Raw genomic sequence first — 17,067 nt, 5'->3', positions numbered from 1 at the left:
CAAAAGAAAATGAAATACCTTGGCATTCATGTCCTATCATATATATTAGTCAAATAAGTAATTTAAAATACATTTGATGTAAAATAAGACATTACTGTAACTTGTGTTTTTCTAAAGATCATTTCACTAATTAATTTTTACCTTACTTTTCTTTACAAACTTTTTCCATGCAGTTTTATCATCTGTTTTAAACATTACCATTATCTTGATTAGTTGTTAACACAATATTGTCATCTTTTGAAACTTTTGATAAACGCTAAGTTTAAAGTGTTCCTGTCATCTGCACAGTGGGGCGGAACCACTTTGTGAGTTGAATCAATATCTAGTCTATAAATTCACTAGGAACCAGTGACACAGGAGGCATGAGGCAAGAAGTACCTCACGTCTCAGCGATATCACTAGTGAATATATTGGCTGCATTCTTATGAATGTTGGTTCACCCACAAAATGAAAGCTTCCATTGTAAGTAGGTGAAAGCTAAACTTATAAATTATATATCATTATAATTGACTATTATTTATAATTATTAATAATTATAAATTAGCATTATATATCTGTTCCAGCTTTATATAACCCCCATATAACAGCACAAGCGTCTAAAAATACATCACATGAGCAGAGCCTACTGAATTAAATCTATATTTTCCATTTTTCTTTACATATCATCTAGTTTGTTATGTCTAACTTATGTAAACTCGATGTCCTATTAAATCGACTTGTTGTGAAAACACGCGAGCAATAAATCTTTCTTGAATATGCAGATAATTAGTAACATACATTGAAACACGCATTTTTAATGAACCTGTAGAATAATGAAGGCTCCCGGCATCTCTCATCACATTAAAGCATGAGGCGGTGAGAAAGGGTTAGCAAGTCTCTGCGAATCATAATTACTTTGGAATATTGGTAGACTTAAGTTTGCCACAAGAGATCTGTCTTCGCACTGGTTCAGATCAGCGGTTTCCTAACTTTTCCGCGTTGTGCAGCTCTGTTCCAGTGTGATCTGAGCTGTCTTTGCAGATCAGAAATTGTGCATCTGTCATTCAAAATCCTCTAGAGCCTCACAATTCTGTAACTTGCCGGAACCCTGATTGCAAATCGGGCAGAGGTTAAAAAGCAAAACAGAAATTAATTTCCATTATCAGTAAGACGAACCCTCCGTGCTTGTAGCTTAGTTTTAATGAAATATTTTAATTAGAAGCACCTGTCCTTTGTAGATAAATCTAATGACAGGGAAGTTTTTACTTAGAGGGAGTCTGTAGGTACACTAATTTTGGAGCCCTACCTCATCCAATAGCGACGTCTTTTACACAGGATATGCTGTAATTTATCCAAGTGAGTTACACAGCAGAATATAGTGTCACTACTATAAAATATTTATCCCCACCTCAATAAATGTTAAATAAGTTGAGTCTTTGTAACAATTGTCTTGTTGTCTGTAATGAAGGGGGACCTACCCCCAGGGGGTAAATGTATCAAGCTGAGAGTTTTTCGGCGGGTTTGAAAAGCCAATCAGATTTTAGCTATCATTTATTTAGTACATTCTACAAAATGATAGCTAGCATCTGATTGGTTGCTATAGGCAACATCTCCACTTTTCAAACCCAACAGAAAACTCTCAGCTTGATACATTTACCCCCTGGAGTGATCAATACACGTGTTAGCCTAATTTAGCGCTGGCCTAACAAAGGGGTGGAGTCTAATGCATCCTCTGGTCTTCACCAAGAAATTTTGCAAGGCAGGATGGACTTTTGCAGCTGGAAACATGCAGGTCACGGCCCTCTGATCAGCTACTAGGCGTTACACAGCGGAGAGAAAGGGAAATCTGAAAGCAGGTCCGCTAGCCGAGGCCGGGATCTGGTACACAGGCAATAGTGCAGTACAAAATCAGGACCCAAGAGAGAGTGGTCAAAACAAACAAGGACTGGTACATGAGTGGTTAACAGGCAGAAGCACTATTCAAGAAGGAATCACAAGGAAAGCCAAGGTCAGCAGCAATACAGCATAACACAGAGTCAATCTGGGTATGAATGTCTGTTGCTCTGACACATCTGCAATGTCAGAGTAAGCTTATATACTCTGCAAATTTGAATATGCTGCCTCCCAGGCACGACCATGTGACCGTCCAAATCAGGAATTGCTGACCTCTAAACAGAGGCAGAGGAAATCAGCAGCACAAGAGTGTGGAGCAGGTAAGTTTTGTGACAGTCTTCTCTTGACGGATGAAAATAAGAAGGAGCCACCTCTCAACTATCTGCTGCCCACAGACACAAGCCTAGAGTGCCTATTGCTATATCCAGTCCTATCAAATGGTCAAGATATTCACCATTTTGAATTTGTTTGTAGACAGGAGCTGCCAACACTTCCACTTACATCACACAGAAGTTCTTAACGTCAAGTTTATAAAAAACAAATTTAACAATTTTATTCAGTTTTAGGACTTGTTCCCAGTTACATATTTTATTAAAGTCACCAAAATGCACATGGAACGCCTAGGCATCTGAAACCCCCGTTACATTGATAAAAACTGAGTTTGTGAAGAAAAAGAAAACATACTGCATTCAGAAGAACTGGCTATAACGTGTTTCCCAAACCCAGTTCTCGGGGACCCTTAACAGTGCATGTTTTCCATATTTCCTTGCTGGAGCACAGGTGTGATCATTACTGACACATTTTGTAAGATCCACAGGTGGTATAATTATTTCACTTGTGACCACCTGGAAAACCTGCCCTGTTAGGGGTCCCTGGGGACTGAGTTTGGGAAACACTGGGCTGTAAGCACCTAATAAGCAGCTGCATTGTTAATGTCTGCAAATAGATATCGAAGTGCTAATCTGAAGCACATAACGAGGGGCCACTTAGGCCCAGCGGTATCGTACTATTCACTGGTTTCTGCAAGTAGACATGGAATTGCAAATGTGACCACAAGTCATTTTTTATAACATACACAATAGATGGTATGAACACATGCAATGAAATGTAAATTGCACATATTCGATATATATTGAAGGGGTTACTCCTGAGGTGCTGCAAAGTACCTTTATAGACAGAAGGAGGCAGGTATTAAGTGATCACAAATGTCCACTAAGACATTGTCCCCACAAATCATTAGATGTAGTCTGGCGAGGGCTGTTAAACAGTCTGTAGTGTTAAAAGTAAAGACATGCAAAATAATATGACCTGGGTAATAGAATTGTTTCTCTAAATACACTTCCTCTGTGAGGTTATAATCACCTTTCATACAAGTATCTTCCAAAAGGCATACTTGCCAACTCTCCCGGAAAGTCCAGGAGATTCCGGAAATTCGGGTCAGTCTCCCGCGAGAGTTGGCATTTCTCCCGGATCCTGGAATTCCTTTGTTAAAATTGGCGTGATTCACCGAGAATTCCCATTTTGGCCCCACCCTTGTGAAAACCAGTCATTTCCATCGCGGGGGGGGGGGCGGGCCCAAAATGACGCGTTTGGCCGCGCCCCATCCCCTCCCGCCCCCTAGTCGTGCCCCTCTCCCGGAAAGTTTCCGGGAGTAGGTAAGTATGCCAATAGGTCCATCCCCTCTGGTAGTTAGGTGGAGAAGTGTGGGATGGGCGATCACTAAAAGCCTGGACAACTTCAGGGTCAGCTGTAGCCAAGTATTAACATTATACATAGACAAATAGGGCCTGATTCATTAAGGAAAGTTAAGTAAAAAAAATTGAGTACATTTTCTCCTGGACAAAACCATGTTACAATGCAAGGGGTGCAAATTAGTTTTCCTATTTTGCACATAAGTTAAATACTGTCTGTTTTTCATGTAGCACACAAATACTTGATAGCTTATTTGTACACTGACATTTAAAGTTGATATTTGTGTGCTACATGAAAAACAGACAGTATTTAACTTATGTGCAAAATAGAAAACTAATTTGCACCCCTTGCATTGTAACATGGTTTTGTCCAGGAGACTACTTACTCAATTTTTTTTAATTACTTAAGTTTCCTTAATGAATCAAGCCCATAGATTGGATTTCATCAGGGCAGGTGTATATGCCCCTGTGAGTACCCCTTAGCATCTCTGTATAGAATTATTGTATATACATATATAGATACAAAAAGAAACAATTCCTATACATAGAGCTATGGTGCCTCTTTATGGAGTTGCATAAATGCGGTCTAGACCACAAATACAACAAATTAAAATAAAATGCTTTCAACAACTTAATTTTCGGTGAATTTGCAGCACTTATGTACAGGACATTTATCTTCTAAGTAAGTTTATGAAAACTACAAGTTTTATGCTTATATGCAGTCTGTGCTGCATTTTTCCCAGTGTACAGGAAAAAAATATGCTGATAAAATTATTATTCATAAAGTCATGCCACTGAGGTACTTATTAATTTGAAATAAAAAAGAATAAATCCATTTTTGCTTGAATGTAATTTAAATTAGTTGGGTCTGGTGTCATACAGTACCAATGTTTAAAAAACAAAAGTACACTTTAATGAACAATAAATTAAATTGTATCTGAATATGTAGTTCAATTACATGGTCTCCATCGGAGAACAAATAAATCATTCATGCACAATATGAATAAAAAATCCTGATCAATTGCTCTGGAAAAAAGTGATTAATTGGTTTAAACCTTCATTAGTCTCCACATCCGACTGCATTTATATGACTGGTGTGTTTGTCAGTAAGATTCAGACAAGAATTGAGACAATAGACAAGTATTATTTAAAAAGTCTACATTTGTGTAAGTTAAAGGCTCTGTAAGCTACTTTTTTCTTTATTTGTGACATACAGCAAACAATATGATAATATATTGGACCTCAGTTATGAAGCGCAACATGTTTCAGCCCAGCACAAAATCCTCTCTACTGAGCACCCCCAGGGGCATGCCTTGTGCTTGTGAACCACTGGCTGCCCCATTCGCTCCTCCTTTCAATCCGAACCCCTTCATAGGCGTGCAGACGGCTCCCGTAGACCGTTGCTCTGCCCTGCACAGTAGCAGTGGACAGACTATGTCCCAATTTCCCCACCAATCGGGACAAAGTCCTGAAATTGGGACTGTCCCGCCTAAATCGGGATGGTTGGGAGGTATGCACTAGTATTTACACATGGTGGCCCCATAGGTGTAATTTTGTTTTACAAAAAAGATGCTCTGCACCTCCACATTTTTCTAGTTTGTACATGATGTCCTTTGAGTTTGTTTACACCCACTTGTGAGCTCTCTTTGGTCTTTGATGGTCCCCTCTCTTTCTTCTTTTCTTCCTTTTACTCTCTTCTCCTTCTCTACTCTTATCTCTTTCATTCTGCTCCCACTATCCTTTCTTCCTTGTAAACAATGCCTTTTGGAAATTCTTGTTGCCCATCTAAGCGTTCTCTTTCTATGTATTTACCACATCATATTCCCTAAGAGCTCCAAATCTCGGTGCACCATATGGACAAGGCATATAAATTTTGGTGGCACGGTTGTTTGGTGTATCAGCGTATCAGGACATGGACAATTATTTTCTATCCTCCAATATTAGGTGGTATTATCTATTTAATCTATCTTTATATATTTATTTCTATACATATAAAACTTCCTGTACATTCTATGATAGTTACAAAAGTGGAAGCTGCTCAAATCAATTTATAGGCCATAACAGGTGCTTGAAAGGGTGGGGTTATCCTGCAAGGAACATACACACAACATTTTTTCCCCCAGCACACTGCTATAGCCAGCAACAGATCTGCCATTTCTACTGTAGATAAAAATGCAAAAGTCTTTGTTGCACACATTTGCAAATGTATGTTTAAGCCATCCGCCACGCCAAGGCGCTTTTGCTAATAGGATGGTCCTACTCTAAACAATGAGAGTCCCATATATTTGGGCCATACATATGTGTTTTAAAATTGAGAGCCAACTTACCAAAGAGGTACCCCAGAAGCCTCCAAACAGCAATTCAGTGTCAGTACCCCCTCTCAGCTACTGACACCAACATGCCTCTCAGACAAATACAAAAGTGGAAGCTGCTCAAATCAATTTATAGGCCATAACAGGTGCTTGAAAGGGTGGGGTTATCCTGCAAGGAACATACACACAACATTTTTTCCCCCAGCACAATGCTATAGCCAGCAACAGATCTGCCATTTCTACTGTAGATAAAAATGCAAAAGTCTTTGTTGCACACATTTGCAAATGTATGTTTAAGCCATCCACCACGCCAAGGCGCTTTTGCTAATAGGATGGTCCTACTCATTCTATGATAGTGCCTGCTCTACGGATGACTTTCTTTCTTCTTGATGGCCTTTGAGATAACAGAATCTCTCCCACTCATGCAATATGTCAGGTGACCCTTATCAAGGCACCTTGATTACGGTCACTGAACATGACTGAAAGGTCGATATTATCAATCCTTTGAAGGCATCGGGGTTGTTCCTCTGATATTATTGCCTGCTATCTAACATCTATCTAATCATGTAGGTGGAATGTCTTCCCAGATCTAGACCGTTTCTAGATAGGTTTTGAAGGACATTTTGTACTAGATCAGCATAGGTGCTACCTGCTATACTCACAATATTAATAGGCCGTATTCTCATTGTGAAGGAATACCTTGAGACGGCTGTGCCGATAGTTTATTTTATTTAAGCATGTATAGTATATAGATATATAAGTTAGTTAGTAGTTAGCATAAGACATTAATGTTGAATTAGATCAGGGGGTAAATGTATGAACGTCCGATTTTTTTCAACTTGCCAGAAATCGGCGACTTTGCAGGTAAAATTTAAAGCGGCGATGGCTTGTAAAGCCAAAGTTTGCCTTTACAAGCCATCGCCGCTTTAAATTTTCACTACAAAGTTGCCGATTTCCGGCGAGTTGAAAAAATCAGACGTTCATACATTTACCCCCAGGTGTCGGTTAGTTGGGTTAGACTAGATTATAGTTTTTATAACGGCTAGGGGCACCAGCTAGACTGGCAATCAGCTGGTTAATGTTCCTCATGGCCAGTGTACAAATGGTTGTGTTGTTATACTTATGCTATGTTTGTCAGTTATTTTAATCTGTTAAGATCTGTGGTCTCATACTGTGTAGCTCTGATCTGTTGACCTTAAAACAAGATTGTGTTGTACCATAATCCTGGTGTCAGTGGAGATATCACAGCACCCATATACTCACACTCATGAATATTGTGGTTTTCTGATATTATGGCTGCCTCCACTGTTTGTCTATGACATATGGGCTTCATAAGATGAAAGATACAAATCCATATGCATTGACAATTTGTAACCAAAATCTGTTCCCTCCTAGTGGTGTAATCTCTGCATTGACCTTGTTGCCTTCACAAGTGGGATATTTAAAGGGGCTGTCTTCCAGTCTTTGGATGGAATAACTGTTTCAGCCAACGGTAAACTCCGGAAGATTTATACCATGAAGCTTAAACCTCAGGACACTGTGGAACAAGGTTTGTAAGAAATTATAAATTGTTAGCTGACTATGTTTGTTTATCTAAAATAAACATCCCCATTTTTTTAAATGTATTTCTCTGACCATATTTTCTTTCTGAATATCCTTTTTTTGAGCATACCCGACAGTCCTGATTTTCAGGGGACAGTCACGATTTTTTAGAATCCAAAGGGCCAAAGATAATACCACCTAATATTGGAGGATAGAAAATAATTGTCCATGTCCTGATACGCTGATACACCAAACAACCGTGCCACCAAAATTTATATGCCTTGTCCATATGGTGCACCGAGATTTGGAGCTCTTAGGGAATATGATGTGGTAAATACATAGAAAGAGAACGCTTAGATGGGCAACAAGAATTTCCAAAAGGCATTGTTACTAGGTTGGTGGGGTGTAGTTTAGGTAAATTGGGGGCAGGATGGGGTAGATAGAGACACGATCGCTCTGTGACCCCAAAGTGTTGAGTGGCTGTTAGACATGCACTAATTCTCCGTTCCCATATACAGCTATCTCTTTCTTAAATTCATCAAAATCAATTAAAATATATTTTAAAACTGTTTATCTTGAACACTGTATGTTGCTGCCTGTAGAAAGCATAGTGGCAGGTGTACGACAGATAAGTGTCGTAAGAAAAATATATATAAAATTAAAATATGTGTATTTTTAAGGGATATAAATATTCAATTCAACCAATCCCAGGTCTATACATCCCGGTCTGGTTCTCACTATAACAAGGAAGCTATGAGCGTGGGTTTCCCCTGTCATAGGTAAACCAGTCAACGCATGCGGGTTGTGCCATTTTGGGAAGGGAGTGGGGCTGAAATAAAACAGCATGCCGCCCCTCCCAGAGTCTACTAGTGATAGAAAATCTAATTTCACCCAACTTTAAGATGTAAATTTCCCCGGATTCAGATACCCCGGTGATACTGGCTGGCACTCGTAGTCTTGTCGCTTCGCCAGCCAATCCAGGATGACTCTGCATATGGGTGTCCTGGCATTGCCAGTTCACGCAAGTACATTGGAACTGGATGCCTGGACTTAGGATACCACTTTTGCTTTCATTAAAAAATAGAATAAAATAATAAAAATACATATATATATATATATATATATATATATATATATATATATATATATATGGAAAAAATATTTAATTTTTTTTCACATTTATTTATTGCGCATATGCGGCTTTCGGTCAACACCTGCGCAGAGACAAATTAGCTCAAGGTGGTAGGGGAGGAGCCTCCAGCCCTCTCTGGCGGTGCTTTAGCTATATGAAAGACCTGCTGATGCCATCTTCAGAAGGCGTTAGCAATCGCAGACAAGCTCCGAAAAGTTAATCGTTTTGAAGCTTTATAAACAGGGTGGTTTCACAGTCCTCATAGACAACTATGGGGATGGCTGCTGTGTGTGGAACTGACTTAATATTGCTATAAATTATGGAACACTTTGATAATAACCTAATAACCTAAAACGTTTCCCTCAATATAATAACCATCTATTATATTTACATTTGTTGTGCTGCTGAATGTTATTTGACTTTTGCTGTCACATTTTTCAATGTCAAAAGCCCCTGAAACTATACAACTATTTTAGTTAATGTAATTCATATTTACCTACTTTCAGTAGGCGACCTCCGGGAGAGGGGCACCACTAGAGTGCGGGACGGGGCGGGGTGCCTTGAATCGCGTCATTTTGGCCCCGCCCCATGAGTAAAATTATGTTTTGTCACAGGGGACGGCGCCAAAATGACACAATTCACTGAGAATCGCATCATTTTGCCAAGGGAATTACGGGATTTTGCAGCAATGCCAGCTCTCCCGGGAGCCCGGGAGACTGATCCGAATTTCGGTAGTTTCCCGGACTTTCCGGGAGAGTTGGCAAATATGATGTAATTATTAGTACCTTTTTAATATATGCCATCTTGCATTTTGGGCTTTGTTGACCTATATGGATAATAACAAATATATTCTTGTATTATGCGGCATGAGAGTACTTTTTAATACTTATATCTATTTCACTAACAAAATAATTCAACTTTTTTACTTAATAGAATACAGATTACACCGTGCTTCATTATATCCAATGTACTTCAGGAAATAGAAATAGCTAATGCAGTGCCTGAAACCAAGAGGTTTGAGTGCTTTAACATTTTATTAGCAAAATCCTCAAAATAATTAAATATAATGGCAGTGCTTGAATGAATGCTTTTTTTGTGGGTTTTTTTTTTCTTTTTCCTCTAATATAAACTACAATTTTCCCTGTGCACTACAGTTTGGAACAATCACAAAGTGCTTTAATGAGGTTGGTCACTGGTATAATCTCTGGACTACAAGGAGATATTTAAATAAAGTTTCCTTGAATTTTAAGCTGTGAAGCCAATGAATCGTTAAAACGAGCCATTTAAGCAACCCAGATTGCTCCAAGCTCTATGGATCTAAAGTCTTAATTTTTTTCAGTATTTTTCTTCACTCCTTGAATAAAAGTACTGTATTAGTAATTAAATTGGAATGCGAAAAAGTGTGTTTATCCAGTCATCAGAAGTGTAACCTTATCAAATGTATTTTCGTGCTACATTTCCATAAAAGCTCTGAGCCAAAGGAAAAATTAAAGCCTGCTTTGTTTTTATTGTGTAGTGCTTTTTTTTGTTCCTAGAACAATGGGAATGTTTGATTTATGACAACTATGAAGAGGTTATGCAAATGTCTTAATTACTTTATACATTTCCATTTTGTGTTAATGTGTTGAGTGCTTAGCACAATCCTGCTTACCAGCAGACTAAATAAATTATACCGTTTGAGAAAAGTAGAAACTGAAGTTTAAAAAAAAAAGGCAAAGATTTGATGTAAGTAAAATAAAATATAATTTTTATTTTTTTTCGTTAAAAACCTAAGTTTGCCTAGAATCTGAAATGCTATTGTATCTAGCAAACTCTTCAGAGGAAGATTAAAGATTTGTGACAGATTTGAACATAAAAGATTCAAGTGCTTACATCCTGAAGATATTATAGAAAAATGCCATCCTGTTTATCACCTTTTCCTTGCACATTGCTGTCAATTAATGCAGAAATCTCTGACATACTGTACTTTTTTATGATTATAAACTACACATGACAATTTAAAATATTGCAGACTTTGGACATCTACTGAAATGTGCTATACACCTATCTATTTATATTCAGTGGGAACACATTGAACATGATTTGAATTTTTGGTTTCTAGCAAACAGGATATTTAATAATTAATAAACACTTTTTTTTAGCAATAACTAGTGTTTTTATCACATTGTCACAATGTGAATGTCCATGATTTGCATATTCAACAGTAGTTGGATGTGTATGTTTCTGCTGTTACATATTTGTTATTAAATAATATGTTGTCATTTATATTGCAAAGTATATTAAGGAGTCAGATACTATATTAGTGATGTATGTACTCCTGCATTAAATTTATTTGCGTACAGCCTGGAAATTTTTGTATTAATAAAAATAGATAGCCACACCAGAACAGTATATTGTTTTCTAATTACTGTTAATACACCTCAGATAACTCTCTTAGACATTTTTAACATCTCTCTATTTTATTATTATTGTTATCATTATTTTTCATTTTTATTTTTTTTATTTTATTTTTTTTTATTGTTTTTTTTTTTTTATTATTGTGCTTATTCTGTGGGGTGCTCTCCCAAAACAGTGTCCATATAGTCCAATACACAAAAATAAGAAAATAAAGTTTTGATATTGGATTCATATACTTATGTACCAGTACATTCTCAACCTTATATTCTCTAGTATAATAATTACATTAAAATAAATACATTTTATTTCTTATATTATAAAATAAAATTTAATTTAGTATGGTATTACTATATTGAATTGCAAAAATTAGGATAGAATAAGTGATATTCTTATCATAAAATACATTTTAAAAATGTTGAAATAAAATTTATTTTATGATACGAATCTCACTTATTCTATCCTAATTTTTGCAATTCAATATAGTAATACCATACTAAATTAAATTTTATTTTATAATATAAGAAATAAAATGTATTTATTTTAATTTAATTATATTAGAGGATATAAGGCTGCGAATGAGTCAATGTCCTGGTATATAAGTGTGTACCTTCAATATCAGAACTTTATTTTTCTTCTTTTTTGTGTATTGGATTATACAACCTAGGAAACTATTTTGAGAATGCATAGAGTAGGCAGGGATGTTGAGAAAACAGCCTATCACACTATCACAGTTCTCAAACTGTGATAGTGTACACAGATGATTATAACCCTAATAGGACTCCTAAGCCCAAATGGAAGGGAAAAAAAAGAAAAAAAACAAACATAGTGTAATATGTCACAATGTAAACATTTAAAAGCACTATTAGGGTTATAATCATCTGTGTACTTATCACAGTTTGAGAAGAGGGTATCTGAATTTTTGATCATCCAATTGTACAAAAAAGGAAGCACCAGTGTATGTATCCTCTTGTTTATGTATCCCAAAGAACTTGACAAGCCAGGTTTGGAGTCATTACACTCACAGTTAGAGTATTTTTGACACTAAGCAACTCCTGAGCTAATGTTGTTAGTGTATTTCTATTGATATATTCAATCCCATGATTATTTCATTCTACTGAAACATATAGGTCATGCTACATAATCATTCATGTACAAGTGTCTTGATATCTCATTGTAAAAATGTTCCTATAGTAAAGTGTTAATCTCTTACAGATATATATGGATTGGCATTATCAGACTGTGAGCCGACTGATACAATTCCCAGAACCTGCCAAATTACCACCGATGTAGATCAGGTCACCCAGGTTTTAGACCTCACAAGGTTTCGGCACAGTGAAGCACGAGAAGACGGGAAACTTGTGTTCTCAGCAGAAACAGGTATTGTGATACTCTCTGAGCTTCTTAATTGTCTGGTTTGTAATGTATGTTGAGGTGCAGGTTGGTTAGGACAATTTAAGTAACCTGATGATTTCTGAAGTATTGCAATCCTATGTATCCTTCTAGAGGAGTCAGACTGATCCATCTTATGCTGCATGTTGGAAAACCATTACATTCCACTCTTTTAACAAACATTAATTTTAAATTTAGGATATTTCTGAACACTACATTTTACCTCTTCATGACAATGGAATTTCATTTGATTATTTATCCTTTAAACAAATATAATATTTAATTTGGAACATTGGGACACTGCTTACTGAACTTCCCACTCCACAGTTGTGTGACCTACATTAGTCTACTGTATAAGGAAGTCACACATCTACTACTGAGCAGTCTAATGCCAGCACTTCTCAGAAGCTCTGTATATGTCAGCAACCATCTCTATAATAACCTAGGCTAGTAATGTAAAGGACATTACATCTCTTTATTGTATTTTAAATTTACTTATATAATGCATTTTTAAAACGATTATATAATTTAGGAGTATATTTTTCAAAGGTCAAAGAGCCATTTCGCCAACACCATAATCAAGCTCACTATTGCTACACAGTGGTAGTTGGCCTAATTAATGTGGTCATTATATACTATACTAAGTACCTTGAGGTGTTCCAGATTATGTGATAAAAAGGAAGGTTGTTTTCGAAACACGTAGTAAAGGAGTAACCCAGGACGGGTTTAGCCAAGTACGACGATCATATAAATGTCCATGGCTTTCTATACATGGCACTGATTGTAAGTGCAACGTGTATTTTTCTTAATAATTAAAAGATTCATTTGCTTTATTGGAAGTCTTCTCTCTTCCCTATACAACGTGTTTTATTTGTATCTATTGGATATCGAATAACTTGCTATAAATCAATAGAAAAGAAAATGACTAAAATCTATACTAAACATTTCTTGAACATTATGCTTGAGGCTTCAGACACGGACACCTAGTACCAAGACTATCAACAAGTAATGGAAGTGTAAATGATACACAATCTTTGCTTAACTTACAATATTTGTTCTTACATGAGCCTTTTTTGAATCTTCTATATAAAAATGATTGGTCTGTTTGTTTGTCTGTCCGGTTATGCATTCGGACACCTCTGCACCGATTGGGATGAAACCAACACGAGGTGGTCCAGTTGGATCCTGGCCAGGTTTTAGGGTGGTTAAGGTCCCCGTCGGACCTCCCATTGGTGTACCCTGGGCAGAACTTTGACCCGGGGAGCCTGATCTGAGCCTGCATTCGGACACACCTGCACCAATTGGGATGAAACCAATGCAAGGTGGTCAGGTTGGATCCCTGCCAGTTTTCAGTGGGGTTTGGGTCCCGGTTGGACCTCCCATTGGTGTATGCTGGGAAGAACTTTGAACCAGGGAGCCTTCCACTGCATGGATTTGGATGAAAACTTCACAGACTGGTAACATTGGATCCCAGAAGACATACTAGGGGGTGGAGGTCCCGGTCAGACCTCCCGTTGCTGTACACTGGCCAGAACTTTGACCAGGGGAGCCTGTTCTGGGCCTTCCACTGGATGTATTTGAATTACATTTAACAGAAAAACAAAAACAACACTAGGCAGCCACCTCATGGGTGTGTTGGACGAGCTGCTGAGCTGTTAATTATTTTTAATAACTTAATAACTTTAAGATTTAAATCCGAGCAACGCCGGGTACTTCAGCTCGTACTTTTTATAAATTGTGCTGATAAAACATCAGTATATCTTATTTGCTAAACCACACTAAGGAAGAGATTCAATTTAACACGATATGTCTCTGGAACAATCAGTATAGACACATCGTCTCTATCTAATTGTAATCTCATAGAGGTGCGCAAAAATGAGCAGAGATTACCGTACCGTAAATGGCTGAAATATGCGTATCCAAACACCGGGGCGATGTTCGGCGGCACCTCGCACTGAATTGAATCTCCCCCTAAAAGTTGTTAATTTGCTTAAGAATGGCAAACAGAGGGGGAATTATTGGGAGGTGACAGGTGCTTCTTCCATATGTTTTTAAAGGTTCTTGACAGAGCGTGCAGCACTACTGTAACATCTATTTATCCCAGCTATGCTTTCAGGGACAATACGCCATGTTCTCTGGCCAGGTATTGCACATATGTTGATGGAAATTTCAGCCTAAAGTGAAATCTACTTTTAACTCCCAGGATTTGTCACTTGCTTTGCAAGGTATTGAGTTGGCAATTGCCATATATCAGAATAACAGCTTTTCCTGGCAGTCTGCGTTGTGATAAAGGAGAGATTTTACAGACAAGGTGTGAGTACCGGGAATGAAGTATATTGCCTGTCAGGACAGACTCGCTGTGCCGGCTGTTGTCGCTCTGATTGAATATATGCGCTTGTCTACAGAACTATCACATGACATGTTATAAATACCAGCTGCAAAGAGTCACTGGCTGAAAATTCTCTCTGCTTAAAGTGCACCTGTCACTTACATATTTTATATTTTTACGATATAATATTACATGAAAAGCATCAAGCTATCATCTGTGGCGCATGCATTAGCCTAGTTAGCCTCTTGCAGTCATAATGCCGTGACATATATGCTAATAAGGATCAAAGTGCGCATAGAAACAAACTTGTCTTTATCTGAGAAAATATATCCCATCCTTTATACCAATTGTGCCTTATTTTGTAATGTTTGAATTACTAAAACATGAGTTACTTGTACTAAACATAAAACTACCTTATAGCAAATCAACAGTACATTATTTTGTATTAGGTTTAATTTTTTTACAGTGTTAAATGCAAAAACAGGTAGTGTAAAATCGTGGCCCATTAAAATTATTGTCATCAGCTATTTTATAGAGCGCCACTAATTCCGCAGAACTGTGCAGAGGACTCACATCAGTCCCAATAAAACTTACAATCTAAATTCCCCAACATACACACAGACCTAGAGAGACTAAGGTCAATTTAATAGCAGCCAATTAACCTACTAGTATGTTTTTGGAGGGAGGGAGGAAACTGGAGAACACGGAGGAAATCCACGCAAGCACAGGGAGAACATACAATCTAAGGCCATGTTTGGGAATTGAACTCATGACCCCAGTGCTGTGAAGCGGAAGTGCTAACCACTGAGCCACCATGCTTAGTGGTATTATCCATTTTTTATATAAATATTATGCAGCACTGTACATTGAGGGGGTCACAATAGAAATAAATTGAATACAATGACGATGGCAGAAGGTAATGATGGCCCTGCTTGCAGTCTTAGAAGTGTGGGGAACACTTGATACGTAAATTATTGAAAGCTGGTGAAATGCATTAGGGTATAAGGGGGTTAAGGTAAAAAGTTTACATTCCAGGAAGATATAATATCAGCGAATGTAAGATGCTTACTGTATCTGTATAAATAATTATTTATAGTGTCCTTGCTTATAATCAATGAGGTTTATTATTATACATTAAACTACATATCATTACAAGGTGCTTTCCTTGCTTCGTAGCTGGTGGTAATAGGACAATGCAGGTTGCTAAATAACAACCATTGCAGAAAGTTATGATCCAGGCTCAGTAGAGAATTTTGAAACTGCTGCTTTGTTATTAAGGGGACTGTTAATTTATGCCTATAGTGCTAATTTTCTATCAGCGCTTGCCACAGCAATAGAAAACCAGGTACTGCCTCTCAGAGTGGTAGCTTTGGGTGGGATCTCCGGTGTGTGGGGGAGTCTTTCCACTGGGTGTCAAAATATATATTGTTTTCTGTTCATTTAATTTACTTTTACTTTTGTACTTGAGAAACTCCACCCCCTTTAAAGACCATGGGCCTGATTCATCAAGAAACATATCTGCCATTTTTGTGCGTATAGTGCGCAAAAATTAATCTGCGCATGCCCAGAACCAGGCCTTATGCCACTAAACGCAGCAACATTCAATTCATCTGACACTTAGTACCTCCTACGATTTCTGGGAGAGAACGGGGTGGAGAAGGGGCGTTCGCCCGTAGTCTATGTAGAGTAAGGGCATGCCAAACTCGAATGCGTGCAGCCACGTCCGATTCAAACTTTGGGCATCTGAAAAGCTTATTTTTCTGCTAAATCTCTTTCTCTGGCTACAGGGCTAGTCTAAGTCCTACTGATGACAGTCGCGTATACATGCTATAACATGTGTTTGCAATCGTGAACAACTGTTTTAATGTATTTTATGTTCAGTAGACATTAAGATCATCCTAATAAATATATATCATAAAGAAAAAAAATATATGGCAAAAAAAATGTTTTGTTGTAAACTGTTTTGTCATTAATGCCTTTATTATGAACAGGTGATAAAAATTGATTTTTTTTTTTCTTTGCGTCCTTTTGCGAATTTATATTCCGCATAGGCCTTGGACGTACCCTGCACTGTCTTGTGTATTAGAAAAGAACAGACCTACACCCAAATTCATCTGCGCACGTATCTTCCTTGTTGAAATAGAAAATGTATGTGTGTTTTAAAACAAACACACATTGCACTCAGTATGTATGTCTTAATGAATCAAGTCCCATGTGTGCCCCTCCCAAAATTCCCGTTGTTGTTCTTTTATGGTCAGTAGAAAGGTTATAGTTTCTGTAAAGCTTGTGAAAGTCTTAGAAAATGAAGACACAAAGTGAAATCCTTGAGTATTCTAGTTTCCTTTTCAGAGGCTTTGCCAACTGCGTCTCTACACTAGATATGTAAATGAGAGTTTATATTTG

General features: G+C 37.5%; 1 protein-coding gene across 1 annotated transcript in view; it reads left to right on the top strand.

The window, feature by feature from the left end:
- CFAP20DC (CFAP20 domain containing) overlaps positions 1-17,067 on the top strand; it is a 264,360-nt gene that overhangs the window by 84,139 nt on the left and 163,154 nt on the right. The window contains exons 7-8 of the mRNA XM_075183330.1: positions 7,271-7,424; positions 12,159-12,323. Coding sequence (XP_075039431.1) covers positions 7,271-7,424; positions 12,159-12,323 — 319 coding nt within the window. The remainder of the gene's footprint in view (positions 1-7,270; positions 7,425-12,158; positions 12,324-17,067) is intronic.

Source organism: Mixophyes fleayi, chromosome 8 (assembly GCF_038048845.1).
Source record: "Mixophyes fleayi isolate aMixFle1 chromosome 8, aMixFle1.hap1, whole genome shotgun sequence".
NCBI lineage: Eukaryota > Metazoa > Chordata > Amphibia > Anura > Limnodynastidae > Mixophyes > Mixophyes fleayi.
The sequence above is the reverse complement of the archived record's forward strand: the minus strand, read 5'-3'. Positions and strand labels throughout refer to the sequence as shown.